This window comes from Bombus impatiens, unplaced genomic scaffold (genome assembly GCF_000188095.3).
Source record: "Bombus impatiens unplaced genomic scaffold, BIMP_2.2 scf_0637, whole genome shotgun sequence".
NCBI classification, from domain to species: domain Eukaryota; kingdom Metazoa; phylum Arthropoda; class Insecta; order Hymenoptera; family Apidae; genus Bombus; species Bombus impatiens.
Genome location: NT_177056.1, coordinates 1,212,623 through 1,236,442, shown reverse-complemented (window position 1 = coordinate 1,236,442; position 23,820 = coordinate 1,212,623). Strand labels below are relative to the sequence as shown.

Genomic DNA, 23,820 nt, shown 5'->3' with positions numbered 1-23,820 from the left:
TATTTTAGTTATTGGTTTAGGAACATCGTAATGTTCCCAAATATAGGGTGCTGTTTATTCAACTAATTACCGAGTTGACCTGCACCCTCTTACAATCGAAACTACGAAGTCCTCGATTTCTGGAATTCCTTTATACGACTTTCGCAGGATATTTTTTATACATTACACAATTTAGTCAGAACAAACAATCAAATGAAAAAATTTGTTTGTTTAAATACTTTTGTAGTACATTTACGTCTCGTAACAAGACTTGTTATTCGTTAGAAATGAAAGAAGAAAGACAATTGTGTATAATTCGAATTTTCTATAAATTCTGCAGAAAATAAAAAGTTACTGGAACATTTCGAGGTAAAGTTGCTACGTAAAATATCTGTAATTTCTGTATAGAGAGAAAGAAATAATATTACAAAATAAATAACCGTTAAACGAAATGGTTTAAGGCTTTTACAAGAATTAAGTACTTGGTAGATGTCCAAATTTGGCCAATAAAGTGTGCCCCAGTTCATGCGTTTTATAGAAGGTACGTTCGACTACTTAACGGTGCCTCGTGATCCTTCAAGCTCGATTACAACGCCTCACGCACAATTCGATTTTAATAGAACACAAATTAGTACAGTAGATAATTTACATATCGAAAACAGTTACATTTTCTTCCTAGTCATTAGTTGTGACTCATAAGTAATACAATTAGATGAATCATTAACTGTTAACTGTTCGTCGTTACATTCATTATATTAACAAATTTCCCCAATAATACTATTTCGTTGCAATCCACTTACTTGTAAGAATCGTATTACGTGGTTTCTTTTTATAAATCATCGCGAAATTCCGGATTTTCGTGAAAATTTATATGTTTTTTTTTCAATTTTATAGCGCCACGGATAAATATTTCACATAGTTTTTCACGTCACGTGCGTTCCGTGAAACTTAGCATTTTCGTATTTCCTACAAATGCGCATGAAAATCCCCGGTCTATTCGTCACATTGGCCGCTTAAAATCTTCGAGTTTATCAATATTATTAGCAACAACGGTGTCTCTCAGATGATAAGGCTAATAAAATTTCAAAATGTATGACGCATAGTATATTCGTAAAAAGCTTCTGCAAATGCACGAATACTTTGGTGAGTCAGAGAGTAGTACGTAAATTATTGTGCAAGACAATCTGCGTGATAAAACCCTTTTCTCTGATCACGATTCATAATAATTAAGCATCTTCTATTAGCAATCTTTATATTACAAAGTCTCCTTCTTTCGTTCGTTACAAAGCTATAATTCATCTCGTATAATTTACTTTTATATTGTACAAATTCTGTTTAATTCGATCCAAACTCATTCGACGTTTCGTTAAGACTTAATCTTTGGAAGATGGAAACTAAAAATGACCACGAAAATTGATCATAAAAATACGAGCTGGCATAACAACTCACAGTCTACTCATAATACACAGAATCTAAGCATTCCTCTCGCCAAACTTCGGCTATAACTCGCAACTTCCGTCGGTGCGATTCACAGGTCGTGTTTCTCCCCACTATGGCGCGCAACAAACGCAGAACTTTGGCCCAGATAAATAGCTGGCAGCCAGGAATCAGGCACGTAGACCACGCTTTGCAGTCGAGCGACGTTCACGCTACTCGTAAACGTGCTCCGAGGCGCAGTGTAATCGAAACGCTATTCTGTATTCCTTACGTTCGAACATAGAACACGTGCTAGTCGCGACAGTTCGCGTTATCCATAAAAGATCGTGAATATTTCTGGCAAATTTCGTGAAACATAATTTCCACGCTATCGACGGAAGCACGTGCTTATTCTGACTAAAGTTTTGGTGAAAGACAATTTTAAATAGAACTTTGACAAGTTTCGTAGAAATATTGGAAAGAAGGTGACTGAGCAGGCTGAATTTTGTCTTGTGAAACGCCGCTTCAAAGAAAATTCGTCCGCAAGTGCGTACAACAGTTGGTTGTGATCGACCAAATTGAACTTTGGCCTGTGGAAAATTGCTCTAACAGATTTCCTTGGAAATTTCGTCGAACTAGACCTTCGCTTGCGAGGAACCTTTGCAGGTAGTTTCAGTTTAATTTAAAGTCTCGTTGAAAGAAGATCGTGCGTCTCTATAAAACCCTATCGTAAAGTGCGTAGGATAATCGTGATCGACGAGGTTGAACTTTGTCTTGTGACTAACTTTTGTCTGGTGCTATTTTCAAGACATTTAAAGACTGTTTTAATTAAACGTATTTTGAAATAATTGTTCGTTGAACAAGAAGACTTTTTAGTGTAAAAATTGGTGAAAGAAGTATTATAGAAAGTGTGATACTTTCGTAAGAAGAATAAAGAAGAGAAGAAAGTGAAAGGATCGTTCACGAGACAACCAAAGAAGTATTAGAGTACCTGAATTTCGGTTAGGCAGATCGTATCGAGTTAGGTAAATCGTTGTCAGAGAAGGTAGAAGCTATAAAAAAGAAGATGGTTCAACAGACGAACACTGAGTTTGCAGTTGGAAACGTGGACGAGTACGTCAGGTATTTTAATTACCTGAGGGCTCTGGCAGATCTCACAGCCATGGCTAGCATCATAGCCGTTCAGGTAATTTAATATTTTGGAAAATTTAAGCAGAGTCAGCAATATAACTATGGAAATAATTTGCTAGAAATTAAACAGGATTTTTAATTGGCCACGAAAATTATGGTATTTTAAGTACAATTGTACAATCTTATGGTAGAATCTTATTATAAAATTGTTGAATTTAATATCTGCTAGTATGGACTCTTCGGTAAAGCTCACCTAACAGACCTATAGCTTAGACACAACGAGAGAAGAGAGAAAGCGAGTGTTTGGTCCAAGATCGAATTTGATATATATTTTCTATTATTATAGCCTCATATTGTAGTATTTTACTATAGATTTTTGTTTGTGATATAATAAAATCGTATCACAGAAAATTTGGAAATTTGGAGTTTAGCTTGAGTGTCTGATATTGTTATGAAAATGACTCGATTGAAATTATGAATATTTCAAATGATTTATCACTGATATTCCGTAAGAGACAATAAAATGAAGATTCGAGGTGTAAAGTCTTTAGATCACTCTTAATTGAACATGTTTACCGAAAGATGATTTAACGATTAGACTGTTGTTGAAGGTTTTGTATTATCGCATCAATTATATTGCGATAAGATAAACATTTTTGGTTGTAAGTTTAAGCAGGCTTTTCATATCCATTACATGATAATTTAATTAAAGATTTCACTCGTTTTTCGTTCATTTTGTGAAACTTCTGTAACAATTGATGAAATGAAAATTCTAGGTAATTCGAAGCACTCGCGAGATGACAATTTGTAATATTTTGATATAATTTCTAATTATTTTTGACCACTCTACGATAAATAACAAACTCAAGGTTTAAATAATCAGTTTTTTCTCAATGCACAGCTATGACTAGCAGTATTATAATACTGATAATTAAGTGTTCAAACAATTTCATGAACAATCGTTCATAAATATTTGGCAACTCAAACTGAAACGTGATTTATCATCTCGATATTGTTCGAATTACATTCATTCTTCTACAATTACGTTCGTTCTTTGACTATCTTTAAATCATATCTGACAGATGAAAAGAAAGAGAATTTATCACGCCGAGGTTCTTATTCGACAATAATTTGTAGATATAGTAGCAGCTCGTTATAGTAGCAACTTTTGTCTGATTTTGATCGATGAGATCAAAAAGCTGTAGGTATATCACAGTCAATTAGGTTCACTTTCTAAAAGAATGAGCACTTCTGAGTACGAAACCTTGTTTCGGTGGGACTTTGATTCCACGAGCGTCGGTCAACTTTAATTTCTAGATAAAATGATATATTAGATACATCATTTAATTCTCGTATAAGAACAATTACGATTATCATTGATATAAATATATACATGCATTAATAAAAAAAACGGATTTGGCTTTAAAGTTTATAAAAAGTTTGCAAATATAAATTTAATCACGATTACGATTATCATTGATATAAATATATACATGCATTAATAAAAAAAACGAATTTGGCTTTAAAGTCTATAAAAAGTTTGCAAATATAAATTTAATCACGAAAGGATGACAAATTCCCATTGAGGGAATAATTCTCCATAAAATACAATTTTTCTCTCGATTTAATTCGTATTCGTACGGCACGCTGGTACACTGGTATCGACTCTTTTATTGGCCAACGTGTTGTTGGTCGTACGTGATCAAACCCTTCGTAGACGTAATTGAAATTTCTTTAAAGAATTTTAATACGGGCAAGTACATTAACGAAAAATATGTTTATTTTAGTAAAATAAATTTATTATAAACGTATATAATCTATATCGCTATTTACAAATAGGGATATGTTTCCTATTATCCATATTAGGTATGTTTTATTGTTATTATACATATGACAACGAGTATAGTAAATCGAAACGATTAATTGTTGATTCAACACAAATTTTACAACATTCATCGATGGTGTTACAGTATTTATTATTTATTGAAAGCATACGGCTATTTACTTCTCGGTGGAAAAATTAGAAATTTTTTATTGGAATGAGAAATTATGGTTTAAAATCATCCTTTGATAAATTCACGATAAAGTTTCGATTCGACTGAAAAATATTAGAAAGGAAAGTACTTTCTATATTATTTTCTACGAAGAATATTCCATGACTGCTTTGTGGAAATTTCCAAAATTAAGAATCAGTATGGGGATTAATACTCGCGATACAGAGAGTATCACGCCACTGTGTGGATTTAGGAATCTCCGAAATCTCGAACCTCGTGGCATATGTCGATGCGCGGGGATTAACGTCTCGTTTTAACGATCGATATCTGGATGAGTCTCAAGGCTCTTCAATGCCGCGGAACCAGGGCAAGGTGGCGAGAAAAACGTCGATCCATCGACGTCGTCGCCTCTTCAGCGACTTCTAACCCCGAGCAATTCATGCTCTACCCTCTTCTTCGTACGTCTAATTACGAGATCTTATCATTCTCTGCCAAAATCTCTGCCTTAACTGCTGATAATGTTTTAGAAAGTTCCAATTAGACTTCCAAGATTTAGGGACTTGATAAAGTAATAAGTATCCTAAATGTAATAAATGTACTAAATATAGAACCGTAGAAAAATGTTCTAAGAAACTATTGGCATAAACGTTCCCGTTACTTTTTTATTTTCAATAATTCTCTTCCAATAAGACTACCAAACGAAACCAACTTTTCTTGCAAAGATTAACATCCAAAGCTAACGTAGAGGTAATAAATAAAGAAGTAAGAAAATTCCAATCGTATCTCCTGGAAAAGTATTTGAATTTTACTGTGAAACTGTAATAACGCATTTACGATTAATGAATGTAATAATTAAAACGAATAGTTAGGAGTTTCAAAGCGCCGCTTAATGGGATCCAATAGTCCCTGTTTTAAATGTCCATTGTGCCATCACATATGCTGCGCATTTAATAAAAAAACTCTCGAACAAAAGTATATAGACTCGATACTGGGAAAAGGAATGTCTGAATGAAGCGATCATTCTTCAACGAAGGATCCGAAAAAACGATGAATAACGATCTTCCGCTTGACGTCAGAAATTTGCGTACAAAGGGAGCCGAGCAAGTGAAACGATGAAGCGACCACGTATTCTCGAATCGGTAGTAAAATATCGACAATCGTATTCCTTTCAATGGAACGAGTCACATGGTCGATCAAACTTTCTGCGAAGCTCCAAAGTCAATCGATTTATCTACATCTACGTGCTGGTTGAATCTTGTTTTCCAACCAGATAGGTATCAGTCAGCGTTTTATCTGTCTTATGCCAGTATTTACAAAAATACATCGCAATGGATTAGACTATCTCGGCTATTATTTTATCGGTTATTCGAACATTATCGCCCTAACTCGTAATTTTTCTACGAAACGAGGGTCGCAGGAGAGAATGACTTTTGATTGGAGTATAAAGCAAGGAAATCGGCGCTCTCCAGACAGATTTCAAGATATCGAGTAAAAATAACGTGGTCACGAGGAGATGATCGATCGATTCGGACTAAGATCGCTTTGTTTCTCCTTTTTTGAAGCTTCGTGTCTTTGTTCTATCAGGAGGAATTTTGTAGAGCGGTGCTAGTTGGTTTTAGTTGAAATTTTGTAAAAAGCTTTCGATTATTTTCAGGCGAATATGGGATATTATCGTTTTATCGAAAAATACAATGTTGAGCAGGTTAGTTTCGTTAGGAACATTCATCAAGTGGAATTACATATAAATTTTTAGAGAAGTCGGTTTTGTTGAGGTTATTCGATAAACAGAGAAACTCGTGGATAAATTGTAAGGTAGACAATATATTTAAATAGAAGTGTAATTATAAGTAAGAGCTAGCTGTGTTACCCAATAACTGAAAACCCCGAAGCCAACGTCCCCTGTCTACTGTTTATGGTCTGTCTTCGTCGCAGTCTTTTGTCTGTACGCTGTCGATGGTTTCAGTGCTTGAGAAAACTAAAAAGACCAGATGTAGAGTTTTCTTAGTAGTGGTGACCACTTCGACAAGTTTCAAGAAGAAAGTTTATTTTTATGGAACATATTTTATAGAAACGAAATGAGGATCGAGTGATCTACTTGACAAAAGTTTTGTCAAAATTGATCTTCTTTGGCATATCTGGAGAAAGAAAAATTCAAAAAAAAAAAAAAAAAGAAAGAAAAGAAAGAAAACGTTTAAGAACATGACTGATAAGTGTTATCAATCGACTTACAGGATATTTAAGATAGATGTGTCACGGGTCGTGTAATCAGAACATTTAATTAATTTTTAATACTTCATAAGTAGCTAATAAATAATAAAAGAAGAATGCTTCTTTGGAATCCAAATATGATGAATTCATATTTATTTTTATTTTGCAATAATACCTAAGATTCAACAATTTCTCAACGCTGCTTTCTTGATACATTAATACTTTTAATAATCCTTGTTTTGTAGCTGAAATATTCTTTTAGCTAGTCAAGTGTCAGATAAATGAAAGAATTTTTACGGGATAAAACTTTAACGCTATACTTCAAATAGAAATATTCTATTTTTGATCATTCGAAGGAAATATATTTCGAGATCGATCTTGTGCTCATCATGTGCACTCGAGTGCTCGATCATTTAAGCTCATTTATTATTTGTATCGTATTGTCTAGATTTAATTATCATAGATTGCCAAAAATGCCTTAAATTCTTAGGTGAGAATCGATTATCTTCTTGGCATTAATATTAAGTCCATGTATCGTGATTATTTTTTTATAAATAGATCGAGAAGTGGCGCAAATCTTGCATCGATATTGCGTGATATTTTTGTTCTTATTAATTCTACAAATCGTTCGTGAAATGATATCATAGAATTAGAACAAGATTTGATTAGAAAAATTTAATTAATCGTACAATTTCACGCAATTTAGCCGCGTTATGAACTTAACAATTTATAATCAATTGCAGAGAAATCACACGAATCTCTCACATTTTATACTTCACTCGGGATATCCATCGTAGGTAAAAAGTCCACTGGATTCTCTTAAATCTTCATTGACGCACGATAAAGATAATTATTAGACTAAGTCTCTCGTAAATTGAACGGCTTAGTACTTTTCCAATGATTCAATCTTAGAAATTTCCGATCCTTACTCATCGTCCGATTTTAGATAGGGTAAAGTGTTGTCACCTGAAAGATAAGAAATCCCCTGTGGGAGTTAACCAGGAAAATTGAAGAAGCAGCAATAACATAGCCACAGATTTCAGAGAACAGATTTCATTCAGAAATTATGTCACTGATTAAATATATCGTAGATTATATTTTTGATTACGCCAGATTATATTATATATTATATTATATATATTATATATATTATTTCGTAGATTATATTATATTATATCGTAGATTATATTTATATTTTGGAATATACATCATAATATTTTTCAAATATTTTTAGATACATCTCTTATAAAATGAACATATTTAGCCTGACTATTTTAATTAAGTATTTATGAGCATACAGCTAAATATGTTCCCTGGTTCCAGTATTTATGAAACGCTATAGTTAGAAACAGAGTGTTTTCACAGCTCCTTCTATAGTTCTATATTTGAAAAATAGAGTCTACATATTCAATAAATATTAACAATTAAGAAAATAAATAAAATTAAAGGAATGCTTTAAATCTTTATTTTGTAAATATTAACTTTGAGACAGAAACGAAGGAGTATTGAAAATACTACATATATACTACTTTTTAGCCTAAACGTGGATCGTTTGCAATCCAATTTTCTTTACACTGAACCTGAAATATTCAATCGCTACTCATTCCTCACCTATCTCAACATTACATAACGACAAAAACAAACGACACGGCCAGCGTTTAGAACAAATAAATGGGAAATAAATTATCGTGAAGTTTCGAAAAATTCACACGATAATATATCGGTGACGTAGCTTGTCAACGGATATCGCGAATCGATGAACTCGATTATGAACTTTATCGGGCAATCACAGAGCCCGACATATGGCCAAGAAATTATCCGCGCGAGATTAATCGCAGCAACGATAATCGATAATCTTATCTGTGATTTAACCAACGATTTAACTAAACGTTATAATTATTATTAATTGCATAATACGTTATGCGATTAGCTTATCTTTGTAAAACTAAACAGTGGTATGTTTAAATTGATATTTCTTTTGTCTTCGATCGAGATATTCGTGATATTATTCTTCTCGGTATATTCGATGTAATTGTATTGCTAATTAATGGAATTAAGATTCGTTAAGTTCCATAGTTCTGTGATATTCTCTTTTCCTGGCATTTCAGCCTAGTTTATTCATGATTATTACGGTGACGTTGATGAACGAGGAACAGTCGTCTTCTTTTTGGAAACCGGTATTAACAGATGTGTGCTTTTTTATGATGGATACACAGGCAGCCAAGTATGAGAGAAAGGTCGTTCGATAATTTATTGTGCGTAGTTAATGCTCAGTGACCTAATTAACTTCTGAGGAAGTTTCCTTCCATCGATTAGTTCAGTTTTTTCAGAGATTATAGAAAATTAAGTTCTCGAAATTTAGAATTACTAGCTTTACCATTAATTACTAATAATTAATACATTGCAAAAAAAAAAAAAATTGAAAGCAAATCGAATGAACTTCACCGAATCAAAACAAAGCGAAATTGCTCCAGATCAAATCCAACTATATCCCGACAATAAAATCGAACTAAGTCGAGCCAATTCAAACGAAAAAGATCCTCATACATCAAATTAAATCAAAATCTTCGAATGACAGATATTGGAACGATGAAAAAGTTCCTTCAAACCTAATCAAACTTCTTCAAACCAAAAGACAATTATTCGTATTAAAGTTTATGCAAAAACTCTGTTTCAAATGAAGAAATTAAAAAAAAGCACGCGTTATAGTGATGTCGAAATTTATGAAAGAAACTCCAAACAAGTTCTTTCAAATCCAATCAAACCGACTTAAACTCCTTCAACTCCGAAACAAGCTTTCGCTTAATGAACGCACAATATATTACATGCAGTGCCATAAAAAATATGTTATACTTATCTCTATATAAATCTTCAGAAGGCTGAAATATCCTCTGAAAACAACATTCCCTTACGATATCTCTTCTCGCAAAGAAACTCATTCACCGATCACGCTATCACACGACGAGCACGCGATAGCTGGAAAAGCCAGCAAACAAAATCGTACAAATCCTTCCAAGGTGCATCTTGTTTCTCGAAACAGACGACTCGATAACAGGTCAGTCCACCTATCTCTCCATTCTTCGTCACATTTGCATCAACAAGAATACTCGTCGTAATCATTCAAATGGATGAGAATAAAGAGTCGCAATAAAGCTCAGACGAACTGATAACGTACGTCACGACACAAACAACGATGCAATTCATCTTTTTGAGAATGCTGTGTCGTTAGCAACCGATTCTACCATAGGGTGGTACATGCACACGTCGCTTATCTGTGTGGAAATTTTATTCGAGACACGCAAATATTATAAATTTCGCGAGATAAGGGATGGTTTCAGGCAATCGGGATGGAGGATGTCGATTGGGTTCTCGTTTTCGTCGACTTTGTTCCATTAATCTTCTTATCGGCGAAAATTTATGATTTTCTGGACAAATGGACGGAAATCGAGGATCGGATTGTGAAAATCGTATGGAAGAGATATATAATGTAAAACGTGGATATTATGCAAAAAAGAAATGTACACAATCCTCGGAATATTTTAACGTTAAGTGTCTTTTTAGAGGCAATTTAATTTAAGAGGATTTTAGAGGAAACCAAGGAACAATTTATTCTTTAACACACGTCGTTACAAAATTGCTGTGAATGTTCAATTTGTGCGAATCGTCCTGAATTTCAAATGTTCCCTTTATCATGAATTTTACATTTCTCTGAATTCTGTTTAACCATTTGCGACGGTTTTGTATTAACAAATCGATGAAAAATTTGATGAAATAACTATATAAATAATGTAATAAATATTGCATCGAAGAATTATTTGGTAAAAAGGGCAGCCGACTAAATATCAATATATTTTTCTGATTACAGTTTAAACGAATGTTAAACAAGGAACTGTCACACTTCTCAGAATCGTCCAAATCCGGTAACCAGATATCAGAATATATCTGCAACACCTTCCTCGGTAAGTTGAAAGTTAAAATACACCTTTGTAAAGCTCGTGACTTCATTTTCATAAACTTACATCTTTGACGAGACTCTTTACGATAATTGAAAGAGGTGGAAGGAATTGTATTCTTTGTCTGCAACAAAATACGAAACGGTCGTGAAACTATAAGAAAAAGATAATTCGCGATTTTATCGAGGTCGACGCCAGGAGCAGATTTACCAGGGACAATGAGAGCAACGTAGGCTCTTACGCATTAAGAGCCCTTGAAACACCGTAAACGCGCGCATGTTTCACGATCATTCATCCCGTTAACGCTCTCTTTGTCTCTGCTTGCTCGTCAAACGAGGAATCAGAATTTTTAATTACTCAAACTGCCTTATACGTCGATGCAAACGCGACTTACACCCTTTCTCGTCGCAATTTAGAAAATCCAGCTCTATTTACGAATTAATTGGCAAATTGTAAAATGCTAGTCATTTTTTTAACTTACGATAGTTTCTCAGCATTAAGAATTACGTGTTGCTTCGTATCAAAGACTCTTCCTATTTCTCACACAACTTTCCAAACCACCGGAAACTTCTGCCAACTAAATTGAACCAAGTTATCAAAATCAAATTAAACCAAGTCCTTCGACCAAATAGAATCAAATCGAACCGAATCATAGCAATAGAAGGCAGCAGCTCAAATCAGATCCAAGCAGAACCAACACATCTTCCAAAGCGTATAAATCGAATAATGAAAAATCTTGCAATGCGAATCAAACAAACGTCGCTTTAAACTTTAACAAATCTGATAAAACGCCAACAAATTTCTGTATACTATTTATCTCTCTATACCATTTTCTTTTTTTCTTGATCTCAAGTGTTCATATATTCTTACCACGTTATCCCATATCATTGTTACAATAATAAAATGTTATAACAGATAAACAACAAGATGTAGATATACCGTCTCTACCGACCGACGAGGACTCCTTAGCTACCGGAAGTGCAGATAAGAAGGAGGCGAAGAAAAAGGACCGCGTGCAAAAAGGCCCAGCTTCCATGTCACACATAAGCGGCGTAAAACGACCCCTCACACACACGAACAGCTTCACCGGGGAACGTGTGCCGCTTCATGGTGTCGAGACACCTCACGAAGAAGAACTTGGCGAGGTAAGAGAGCTCTGTCTTGTTTTACAATTACGCGTATCCCGACGAACCAGCAAATAACCGAGAGTTCGCTCGTTCAAAATCAAATTCACTCGTTTAGAATTAATCTGCAGAAAGATTAGCTAAAATCTACGATGTTTTCGCGTACTTGGCGTCGTTCCTTTTAAAATCTTTCCGTATCCCACGGGAAAGCGTTCGATTTTCAACTATTTATTTCTAAAAGTATTAATTGTTAAACTATTCATTTTATCGCTCCTCGATGATCTGAAATTGGCAACATTTAGTTCGAAGATGCGAATTTAGAAGGAAAGATGGCTTTATTTCTACCGAGTATATTTTATTTGTTGTCGTTGTTTCGCAATGTTTTTCAACGATTTTTTTAACATCGAGTAGTATAATTAATACGTGGCGAGGAAGTTTCCTGCAAAGTAATTATTAATCTAAAGTGGAACTATGGCTTGCTGCTAATCGATAATTGTACACTGTAAGAGTTGTTCCATGGATTTGCAAAATAGAGATCACAATATTATGATACAGGATCCGTATTGTGTACAAGTAACGAGTTACGAAGTATTTTTTTAATTTCATCTCGTTCAGCTTTTCTCCAAGCTCTGGCAGCTTCTATCTAGCTCGCTTAAAGTTAGCCGTATGAAAAATTTGTTCAGTAAAGGAAAGTTATCTCTTCTGTTATACGTTTCTTGCGTTATTTTTCTTGCAAGTTGACCGCCGTAGGCCAACTAGTTAACTATAAAAATCGCAACTAGAAAATGAAGGGAACGCCGTGTTATCGGTTACCGTGAAATATGCCTTATGATATTCGCAATAATGGAAAAATCGCAGCTATCGAGAAAAGCAAACGCTTTTATTTTAATTGATCGAGCGAGATGGCAATCGATGAGACAAGATCTCAGAATTTCCTGGTAATCTCCTCGCGTTTGCACTTGTCCAATGAATCATCCAAGTCATTGATAACTATCTGTACTGTTGAGTAACCACTCGGCCGATATGATTCAGGTAGAATTGCATAAGTGGTTCCCAGAACGCGAAACAAGAGTCGCGAAAGCGAAATTAATTAACGGTACCCTACACTTTCTACCCATCCGGAAGACCTCGATTACGGATTCAGTGTCCCCTGTCCAAGTGTCGCGTTCCAGCAAAACGCTAGCACAACCGGTTTCAAAGTCTAATTGCAGGAGTTGGAAGTCGCATGAGAAACTTCCTGTAAACCGAGTGTTTGATCGAATATCGCAAATATTAGTATCAGTGCTTGCTAAGCAATTGTAAAGTAAAGTTAGGCAGCTATTTCGCCGAGAAAAATAATTTAAGGAGAAACACATTTCTTCCGAGTTTCACTTTTCAAAATTAATCCTCCGTTGTCAGTGCCGCGTTAATTTATTCCAAACTAATTTCTATTCTAAATTAACTGTAAACTAATCTCGAAATCGATTTTTCTTCAATGTCGGTCCTAACTTAATTTCGAAATTAACATTTCAAAATTAATTGATCGAGAATCGAGAAGATCGTGATAAGAGATTTTCAAAATTTGATATCCTTTTACGGAAACAAGTTTTCCGTTTCAAGAATGAGTTTGTTGCACGTTTGACGAGTCGTGGAAAATTTTTCGACAATTTCAATTGTTGAAGCATGTCCAAACCTCGGGACAACCTCGTAATTCTTGACCAAGATCAGAGAAACCGCCTTTGAATCCGCGTTAATTAAATTTTCACAAGACACGATCACCGAGTCTCGGTCTCTACATTCTCCAGACCATAAATCGGATCACGTAGCTTGTTATACCGCTCAGCTTCGCCGGTTTCATGGTTAATTCCACGCCTCTTGTCTAATTATCAATCATGCTAGACACCAGTCAGGAACACGTGTAATCTCTGACACGACTCAAAGACTGTGTCTATTCTACGCTTAGCAATCTAAGTTTTGCATGTAGCTGTTAAACGTCTTTTTTTTCATCGAGCTACTTTGATCACAGCCACGTGTCTTATATCTTCGTACTAGAGGTACCTTGGGAGTTTTTATCGAGTCAGGAATATGGCACATCTTTCGTAACTTAATTTTTCATCGTACGTTCGTCCCTTCGGTGCCGTTTGTCAGACACTTGGATACTTCAGTTATATAGTTGTGATACAATTCTTTTTAGACTGGAGATTTACGTAGAATCGTGTCAAGTTTAGAATAAAAAGTGTAAAATTATGGGTTTTGTGATATGGTTAGCGAAAGAGTATTCGTTTCGATATTTCGCAATTGCAAGTAATTGTATTTTGTTTCTTTAATGTTGATTTATTTTATCTGTCAACTTCAGACTTGAGAAGCTTCAACAGTATGAAAATCTTCGTTGCAATAACCGTGACGTAACATAATTTTCTTTTATACTGTGCTTCGCGCTAGCTGTTCACGCTGACTGAATTTGAACGGGACATGTTCGTTTTAAGTAAAAGGCTAGTAACAGATTCCTCGAGTTTTTATGTAATAGAATTGTTCTGTCCCGGGACACGACACACTTATGTCACGATTATGTATCCCTGGAATTTCCGACTCTGACACTTGTTCAGGTTTCGACAGGCTTCGCGCTTTCTACGAATGCCGTTTCTGTCTACAATTTCGTATTCTTCCCTTTATGCGTTGTTCCATTAAAATTGTATTATTATTTATTTATTTATTCTTAGTCTATGCCTTTCGGCTTTGGACAACTTTCGGTTTACATCCCTTATAATGCCCTTACATTACATATATTTCTCTTACTCTAGCACTTCTATTATTATTTACTGTTTATATCTATCTATTGCACCTTGCTTGCTCTATCTCTATGTACTAACTTATATCTAACACTTATAACTAAGTGCTCGTTCCTTCCTTGGCTTTTGCTTCCTTGCTGTGCTCCCTCCCTGTCGTTCCTCCCCCTCTTCTGCTACTCTTCTCTTCTCTATTATCGCTTTCAATTCTGCCAGTCCTTCTCCAATCTCATTTAGTACTTCTATCATGTTCCTTGCTCCTCCTGTTATCTCACATTCCTCTACTATGTGTGATTAAAATTGTAGAAAACGCGAATAGAAATATTCCTGCGATATGAGTAGAAAAATTCCTGATAATTAATCTGCAAATTTTATTTTATTTTATCGATCTCTATTAATAGAAAAGTATCTCCAATTACCAAATTCTAGAACAAAATTGTAGGGAATTTTCCGGAATATAAAACTCAAGAAGAATATTACACCGAAGGAAATCGTTCTTCGCCTCTCTCTCGTTTCCTTATCCTTATCTCATTACACGTGTCTATTGGCATAAGTTTCACGGAGAAGTCTATAAATCTAGGAAACTTCCAGCGTCGAGAGCAATGGCCTCGACTTTTAAATATTTACCTGGTTTCTCAATTAACAGAGAGTAAACATAGCGCTAAAGACGAGAATAGTTGGCAACATTTATAGGCAAAATCCATTTCCAAATACGTAACCGTTAGAGCACCGTGCACGTTTTTAAATCTTCCTTTATGCTGGCCCGTGTCGCGTGAAATCGGCTGAAAAATCGATTAAGCGTTGGTAAATGTAGCTACGTGATCTTTTTATGGAATTTTCGAACAGCTTTCTCTTTTTATTACAATCCTTATTTACATTTCAATTTATCGCTATTTATTTGTACCGGAACTATCGTTGATATTTTATCGATCAACTACGAACTTACGAAAATTTTTAATGAAATAACATCGTTCGCTACTACCATGGTGACTATCCAAATTTTGTTGTTCAGTTTTGTCATAATTTTTTCACTTTTGTTTTTTAAGTATTAGGTTGTCCGAGAAGTTTCTTTCGTTTTATATGGTAATAATAGACGCACAATGCTTTTTGTTTTATATTAGTTTATCGAATTATGCACGAACATAATACTAGAAATATAACGAAATGGATCATACCTAATTCGATAAAATAATATAAAACAGAAATTGTTGTTCATCTATTATCACCTTATGAAACGAAAGAAACTTTTCGGACAACCTAATGTATACTAGTCGAGGCAATTGAAACGCAGCTAATTAAAAGCTGCTACAGGAAAAAGATAAATTTTGTCTCGTCTATGAAAATAAAATAGATACAAAACAGCGTGACGAACCTCTGTTTCTCCTATTTTACTAACAATTTATTTACACTGCCATGCTGAGCGCACTCGATGCATCGCGAGACTGATAACCGTGAGATTTCGATTCTTCGAAAGGCCAATGCTGACTATATTTACGATCGTGTGCACGAAACAGCATACGTACGTCGATGAAAAATTTGGGACGAGGTCGCTAGCCTACGATAACCTAATTTCTTCGATTCCTTATCGTTATCATTATCGTCGTTTTCACCTTAATTAGCGAGACACCGCTAAAGAATTTTTCACCAGGCTGGATCGCATGTAATTTGAATATAGGAACTTCTTTGTTCCTAGTGAAAATAAAAATGGTCTTTTGAAGATTTTCTGACAATTTTCTTATTCTTTGAGAACACATTTATTTAGAAATCTCCTTTGCTTTATTTTATTATTAATGGTTAGTCTGGAATAATATAGTTTGAAAAAATTCGAAATATCGATAGAATTACAGATACAATATTTTAGCAATGTTTCTTTTCGATTGAACATATTGATTATTGTAGTTACAATAGTACGTAAAATTTGCAAATCCACCCTGGTGATTGATTAAAAATTTTATTTAAATTTGTTACCAAGATGTACATAGAAGCTGTGATTATTATTATTATAAGTATAATTGGAAATTTACATTTACATTTAGTAAACGTATTTTATTCTTTTGTCTCGCTAATAATGGCTCGATTGTTCGATTTAGAGAATTCGGCAGACGTGTACGAGAAAATTTCGTACGCAGTTTCACGCAAATTGTTTATCCGGTCCTGCATCTTGTTAGCGATTTTAAGAGTTGCACGAGTTTCCATGTAAATTCGTTTCATAATCCTGGTTTATTTACAAAGATGTTAGCTTATCTTCAAAGCGATAGAATTCGCTTTTCTCTAAAATAATTCCAAGCTCCAAAGTACGAACTCCTCGTAGTTTTATTGTTTCTACGTATCACCGTGAACTTTAGCTATTTTAAATTTTCGAAACAATCAAACCACACGAGAACTACGCACGGAATTAAAGAGACGAGAATTAACGAGAAAAATTCCATTCGAGTCGTTTGACTCTCGGTTCAACAGACATAACGTTACAACTTTCATTGATCTTCGTATTTAACCTTCGTATCTATTCATAGAATCCACCTAACTTGAATCAGTTTCGTGAATTATAGTAAATATGCGCGAATCCGATTGTAGTCCGCGTTTCTCCAAATCCATTCAAGGAACAATTGAAAATAGAATTTCGTTTTGCATAATCGATGCAAATCCTCGTTCCTGGCGAGGAGAGTAGCTACGACTTTCACATAATCAGCTACCGCTTTGTATGCTGATGAGACGCTTCCTGAGTCTGAAGAAACTTCTTCATTTCCGGTGCAACACGCCTTACGAGGCTTCAGGGCCCGCCGGTTTTTATTTCATATGGAAATGATAGACTGGAACGCGAAGAGAGATAATTTCTTTAGATACTTTACGTATCAGAATAATATACAGATAATTAGATTTGACTAACTGTCTTCTATTGAAAAAATAGAGTAAAAGATACGTAGAATTAAGAATTAGACGTAGAATTCTACGACAGATTAAAATTGTATTAGAATTTTTACTTTGCTTCGCATCTTTTTTAACATAATTAAAATAGCTTCGCATAGCTGTATATTTATTCTTTATGATTTTTATTATACTTGAGATAGATATTGAATCTTAATGAATCAACTGTAATATAATAAAATTGTACAGCGTCACACAGGATCGTCAGAATCGTTTGCGAGTAATAATAAACATAAACTGAACTGACAATAAAAACAGATAATATTATTTAATACCATATATATGAAAAATATAGAAATATTATCTGATCGATTAGCCGAATAAAACGTCATTTCGATAATAATGCCCAGTTTTACGAGGCCTTAGAATCGTCCCTGAACCCACACGTTCTGATTCAGAGTCGCGAAATGGTTTCGAACTCCTTATTTGGTTCGCTACACTGGCCACTGCCTGTTTGTTTTGAGAAAACACGGCTAGATACGATTGAGAAAAAGTTTAAATAAATCATGATCGATTTCGCCGGGCCTGTGTTAAAATTTATGGCGTTCAGTTCGCATCATAATAAACAATTTGCAGTTCGAGTGTTTTAACTGATCAATTTAATTTCAGGTTCGTGATTGATACGTTTCACGTAGATAGGTAAATGGTTTATAAAAATAATAATTAGCGGTGCGAGGAAGTTGATAATTTCTATGAAGAATTTTCGAGAGATTATATTATCTCTTCAATTTTGTGGTTACGTATATATTTTCAGGGTCACGGTTGGATATGAGTTAATTGCGAACACGTTAATTAACGTTAAACAAGGAACTTTCCATTCATTAACAATTTCTTTACGAGCTCGGCAAACGATTAAAAACCTTCTAAAATCGCGTGCCGGTGCTAAGTATCCTGCATGAGCAGTATTGCTAATTGTGCCGTCGAAAAACTGTCTAAAAGGTTAATTGTTCCAGCCGGATAACAAACAGAGAATTTACGTTTCTCGAGAAAATAAACTATCTTAAGAATTTCAGCGAATAAAACAAACGATATATAATTTTAGCGAAGAAACATGACTCGTTACAAAATCATAAAAATCGATCGATCCGATTCTCTGTTGTTCTAATAGTTTTCTTCAGGTTTGCAGTTAAGGACCACGGTCTAACATTAGAATTAGAACATTATAATAAAATGTGATGATCTCCTGCTAAGAACTTCAGTTTAGAATAAAATTAAAAATTCCATTCTCTGATATACAGGGTGGTTGGTAACTGGCGGTACAAGCAGAAAGGGGGTGATTCTACGCGAAAAAAGAAGTCGAAAATATACAACAAAAATTTTCCGTTTGGGGTTTTGTTTTCGAGAAAATCGACTTTAAATTTTCGCTCGGTACGCGTCCGGTACGTTATAACGGATCTCACTGTAGATCGTTGTGTCGATGGAAAAATAAAAAAAAAATTTTTTTACCACCACCAGTACCACCAGTTACCAATCACCCTGTATAACACAGAAAAATAATTAATTCGGTGAAGACACCGTCGTCATTCTAAAAATCTCTGAAAACCTTCACATTTAGCAAATAGACTTGAACCTACTCTCGGTTAACACAGATCTGGTTCGTCGCCATAAATCTTTACAAATCTCGTATTTTCTCTATTTTCTAATTATTGTAAACTAATTACTAATAATTCGATATAATCGTTACAGGCTCTGTTAAGCATCAACACATGGGGCATCGACATCTTCCGGCTAGGCGATCTGAGCAACAATAGGCCATTGACCTGCATCACGTACACGATCTTCAAAAGCCGTGATTTGTTCAAGGCAATGTGCATACTGCCCCAGACGTTCCTCAACTACATGACGACCCTCGAGGATCACTACGTCAAGGAGAATCCTTTCCACAATAGTCTGCACGCGGCTGATGTGACCCAGTCCACCCACATTCTGCTCAGCACGCCCGCACTCGAGGTTAATATATATATATATTCATTCATCGTTCTATCCAATTTCACAATTCTAAACGTGTGCCAGAGAACAACGCAATAGCCTTTCTTCCTTTGGGAAACGATTCTATACGTGTAATTCTGTAAGATCCTTTCTCTAGTGAGAATAATTGTCTTTATATCTGTATGGTCTTTTAGAAGAAGAATTTTACAGTTGGATAATTACACGTTTAAATTGATATCTTCTCGTGATGTGTTTGATTGTATCGTTATATAGTATGCCAACGTGTTTGGGATTCGCGTTAATTAATATTCTCTAAGCTTGGATTGATATCCAATTAACGCGCAGCAATACTGGTTAGCTAATTGAAGCTGTTTGTCTAATTGCAGTCCGTTTTCACACCATTGGAAATCGCAGCTGCCCTGTTTGCCGCGGCCATTCACGACGTAGACCATCCTGGACTGACCAACCAGTTCCTGGTTAATATCGGTAAGTGTGTTTTTCATGGAAGCTCACAGAATTATTTCTCTGGTGTAGAATCGAGCTCTCCAATTTATTAATCTTCAATGAATCGCTCCTCGATACTCTTTGAATGTAATATGTAACATTAATCTTGACAAAGTAGCATCTTAGCAAATGTTAACCTTAATTTTCTCCTTTTTAGGCTCCGAGCTCGCTCTCATGTACAATGACGAATCCGTTCTGGAAAACCATCATCTGGCAGTGGCGTTCAAATTGCTCCAGAACGAGTGCTGTGACATACTCCGCAACTTGACGAAGAAGCAACGCCGGATCTTCAGAAAGATGACCATTGATATAGTTTTGTCCACGGATATGTCCAAACACATGACTTTGCTAGCAGAATTGAAGACCACGGTGGAAACGAAAATAGTTGCTGGCTCTGGCGTTCTCGTATTGAAAACGTACAGTGATCGAATAATGGTTATAGCAAACGCAGTACACTGCTCTGATCTGTCAAATCCCACGAAACCATTATTCTTATATCGACAATGGGTCCAACGGTTGATGGAGGAGTTATTCCGTCAGGGAGATCGAGAACGCGAAAGGAAAATGGTGATTAGCCCAATGTGCGACAGATACAATCCCACCGTGGAGAAGTCGCAGGTCGGCTTCATAGACTACATAGTCCATCCTCTTTGGGAAACTTGGGCAGAATTGGTTTATCCCGGTGCTCGGGATATTCTGGATAACCTAGAGGAGAATCGAGACTGGTATCATTCCATGATCCCTCCGTCACCACCGTCCAACGATCAACAGAAGAACGAACAACAGTCCGATAATATACACTTCCAGGTAAGCATCGTTTCAAAGCTCTTTGCTAAATTTTTAAAAGAAGAGTTCTCAAGTTGTTCGATTCTTTAGTTTCTTTGGATAGTCTGCGCTCTCTTGATATATAGATAGACTCTGTACTCTCTTGGTAGAAAGACTAGACTCTGTAGACTTGTTGATCGTGGTTTTTAAATTTTCTTGGGATTTTTAATTTATGCAGCTAACAAAACCCCATGAAACTTATCCAATCAACTTATTGATTCTTCAGGTGACACTGGAAGAGGACTATACCATTGACACGGAGGAGACCGCTGGAATGTGACTGAGATTCGCGGGTATTTGCAAGAAGCTCCACGAGAAGGTGCAGCAGACCTGGTGGCGCGTGCGTCAGTAATCATTAGCTCGCTGCCACTGACTAAATGTCTATGTGTCTATCTATATTCCTTTTTGGCCAAGCTCCACTCCCCGGAACAGTGGAAGAAACCTTGTCTCAACAGGAGAGACAGGACAAAGAGAAAAGGAAAGAGTGAGAGAAAGAAAAACGATTAACTGGAAAAGGAACGTCTAGTCGCCGCTAGTTCAGACCTCGACAAATAAACACGGGGTCTTTCTTGACGTGTCAGAAGAGAACAAAGATCAGCCAGGAAAGAAATTTGGAAGATGGAGGACAACCCACATTGACGCAATCGTTTTGCTCAGACGCTGACGCGTCTCAGCTATGGGCAACGGTCCTAAATCGCTTCGTCTCGACTAGTTCGAGACGCGACGACAGCGTCCACGATGGACCATCCTCGATAGAAAGACAGAGAGGAGCATCGTCGTCGTTACCATTGTCGCTTTTCTCCCTTCCCATAGTCGTCGTTCGATCGGCCCCAGATTGGCGCGTCTCTGGCTCGAATATGGAGGGCACGAATCTCTTCACCAAGTACCTGTACATTACCCAGGTGAACCGATCACGGTAAAGACTATCACCGTGTCTTTATTAGGTTCCCTTTATTATCGTAATATATAGAACGAGAACGTGAAAAACGACGCGACTCGAGAAAACGCAGGAATATCTCATCTCGCCTCAGTGGTAGGATCCTATCTTGACATATCAATTACACGGTACAAGCGGCTCAGGTCGCGATATTCCAACGATCCGGAGGATCTTCTACGCAGCCAGCTGATCCTCGATTGGTTATTGAAGAAATTGAATGTCTATGTTGGACCGTTTATTCCGATTTCGGTCAAATTGGCTATGTGGCTGCAGTAGAGACCAGATTGGATAATTTTACAAAAGAATTAAAGTTGGATGGTTAAAAAGTTTGAAAAAGAGAAGGTATAGCGATCAACAGAGAGGGTCAGGGGCATACACACGTACCTACACAGAAGACACGCGATCGTTTTTAACCAAAGAGTATTGTTAGTCACTTCGTCGTTTCAGAAACGAACTCTTTTTCTTCATTCAGGATAAATAAGAAAAAATGAATTATAAATCGTGAACAAACAGCGAGACATCATCGCGCGTTCTAGCTTGTAGCGATGGTAGATTACTTAGGGGACTCAGCGAGGTGGAGAATTAAATTAGTTAGAACTTTGCAACTCGATGTGTTTACGAAACCGAGACTAAGAATAAAAAAAAAAAAGAAAAAGAGAAAAGGTATTAAAAAAAAAATAATAATAATAAATGGAGATAAAATGAAATAACGAAGTACTCTCTCGCTTGGATGTCTGTGAATCGCTCAAACTCAAGGATCCATGCTCGATCTCAAGTCGATGGCGTCTGGATGGTCGAGCGTCGATCCTCTTCGCTCTCTTTCTCGAAGCATCGCAATCTTTCATCGAAATTCAACTGGTATATGTACACAGACATATATATATATATATAAAAGTATATATACATATATTTTTTTGTAAAAAAACCTTTTTGGGGCTTGTGTTTTCTACGATGCATTTATTTTCTCCTTTTTGATATATGCCTAACTGAATAAAGAAAAAAAATTTATCGTGTCAATAAAACGACGAGGAAATCAACCGTGATAATGTTTTCACGTATTCGACTTTCTGACGAGAAAAAAGCGGCCGCATGGGCAAAGAAAAATGGCCGACACGCGTCAATTGCTCGAGAAAGAAGCGAATACTTGTATCTGTGTCCGTAGGCAGTGAATCTAGTGAGTGTTTTTGGTGCTGTGCACCAAGCTTAGATCATTAAGAGTAATTTACGTAAGGCTACGAGTACACGACTAGATATTAAGCTGAGGAATTAATGTATAAACGAAAAGAGTGGAAACAAAAAAAAAAAACGTAAATGTTCTTTAGGACGTAAGCGAACCAAGTAACTAATGATAATTAAATATTTAACAACGAGAAGAAGACGATGAGAAAAAAAAAAAAAAAAAAAAAAAAAAAAAAAAAAAAAAAAAAAAGAATTGACATGACGCTGTTCCATTTTGGGATCCCTCCGACAATGTTCCGCTCGAAAGACGATAAACAGATTTTGGACACTACGAAGATCGTGAGATTCGAGTGAGAACGACCGATCGAACGACGGGAAAAAATAATTACAAAATACCTACGCGTATAATTTTTTGCCGATTTCCGATTTTCTCCGTTTGCCTTGTGGTGACCTTGATATGTAACATATAGATTTAATTCCATGGTTTTCTCTAGAATTGTTGTACATATTTTTTCCTTTCTTTTTTCATGGGTTCTGCGACGAACCAAAGATAATATTGCCCTATAGTAAGCTCCCTCTCGTGACTAATGACGAATGTTTTTGTAACGTGGAATACAAGCGACAACCGCGTTCACGATGATATTTTCTTCATCGAATGAATATGTGTGCTTGTTATTGTGTATTTAACGATTTTACCGACCCACAATGGTGATGACGATGACTATTATTGTATCATGCGGCATGGTCACGATGATGAAACGTTGAATGATCGCGAGAGATAAAATAAGGGTAGCAAAAATGAATTAGAAAGGAAAAAAAAGATGGCAAAAAATTTATGAAATAAGAACTAAATACTATGTGTTTGATTGCTGGACAGTTAAATGAACATGTATTTATTGGTGTAATCCTCGTATAAGATATATGTGTAATAAAACATATTTATTGTCGGAA

General features: G+C 35.7%; 1 protein-coding gene across 17 annotated transcripts in view; it reads left to right on the top strand.

Annotated features, from left to right (window-relative positions):
* The window catches only part of LOC100746626 (cAMP-specific 3',5'-cyclic phosphodiesterase), a 370,153-nt gene extending 346,333 nt beyond the window's left edge, over positions 1–23,820 (top strand). For 16 of the 17 annotated variants that reach the window (XM_033322388.1, XM_012389106.3, XM_033322389.1 and 13 more), the window contains 6 exons: positions 10,594–10,687; positions 11,597–11,826; positions 19,182–19,445; positions 19,811–19,910; positions 20,086–20,735; positions 20,980–23,820. In XM_033322388.1, coding sequence (XP_033178279.1) covers positions 10,594–10,687; positions 11,597–11,826; positions 19,182–19,445; positions 19,811–19,910; positions 20,086–20,735; positions 20,980–21,033 — 1,392 coding nt within the window. In that variant the 3' untranslated portion in view covers positions 21,034–23,820. Of the gene's footprint in view, positions 1–2,257; positions 2,582–10,593; positions 10,688–11,596; positions 11,827–19,181; positions 19,446–19,810; positions 19,911–20,085; positions 20,736–20,979 lie in introns of those variants that run through there. The other variant, XM_012389108.3, reaches the window with a different exon arrangement.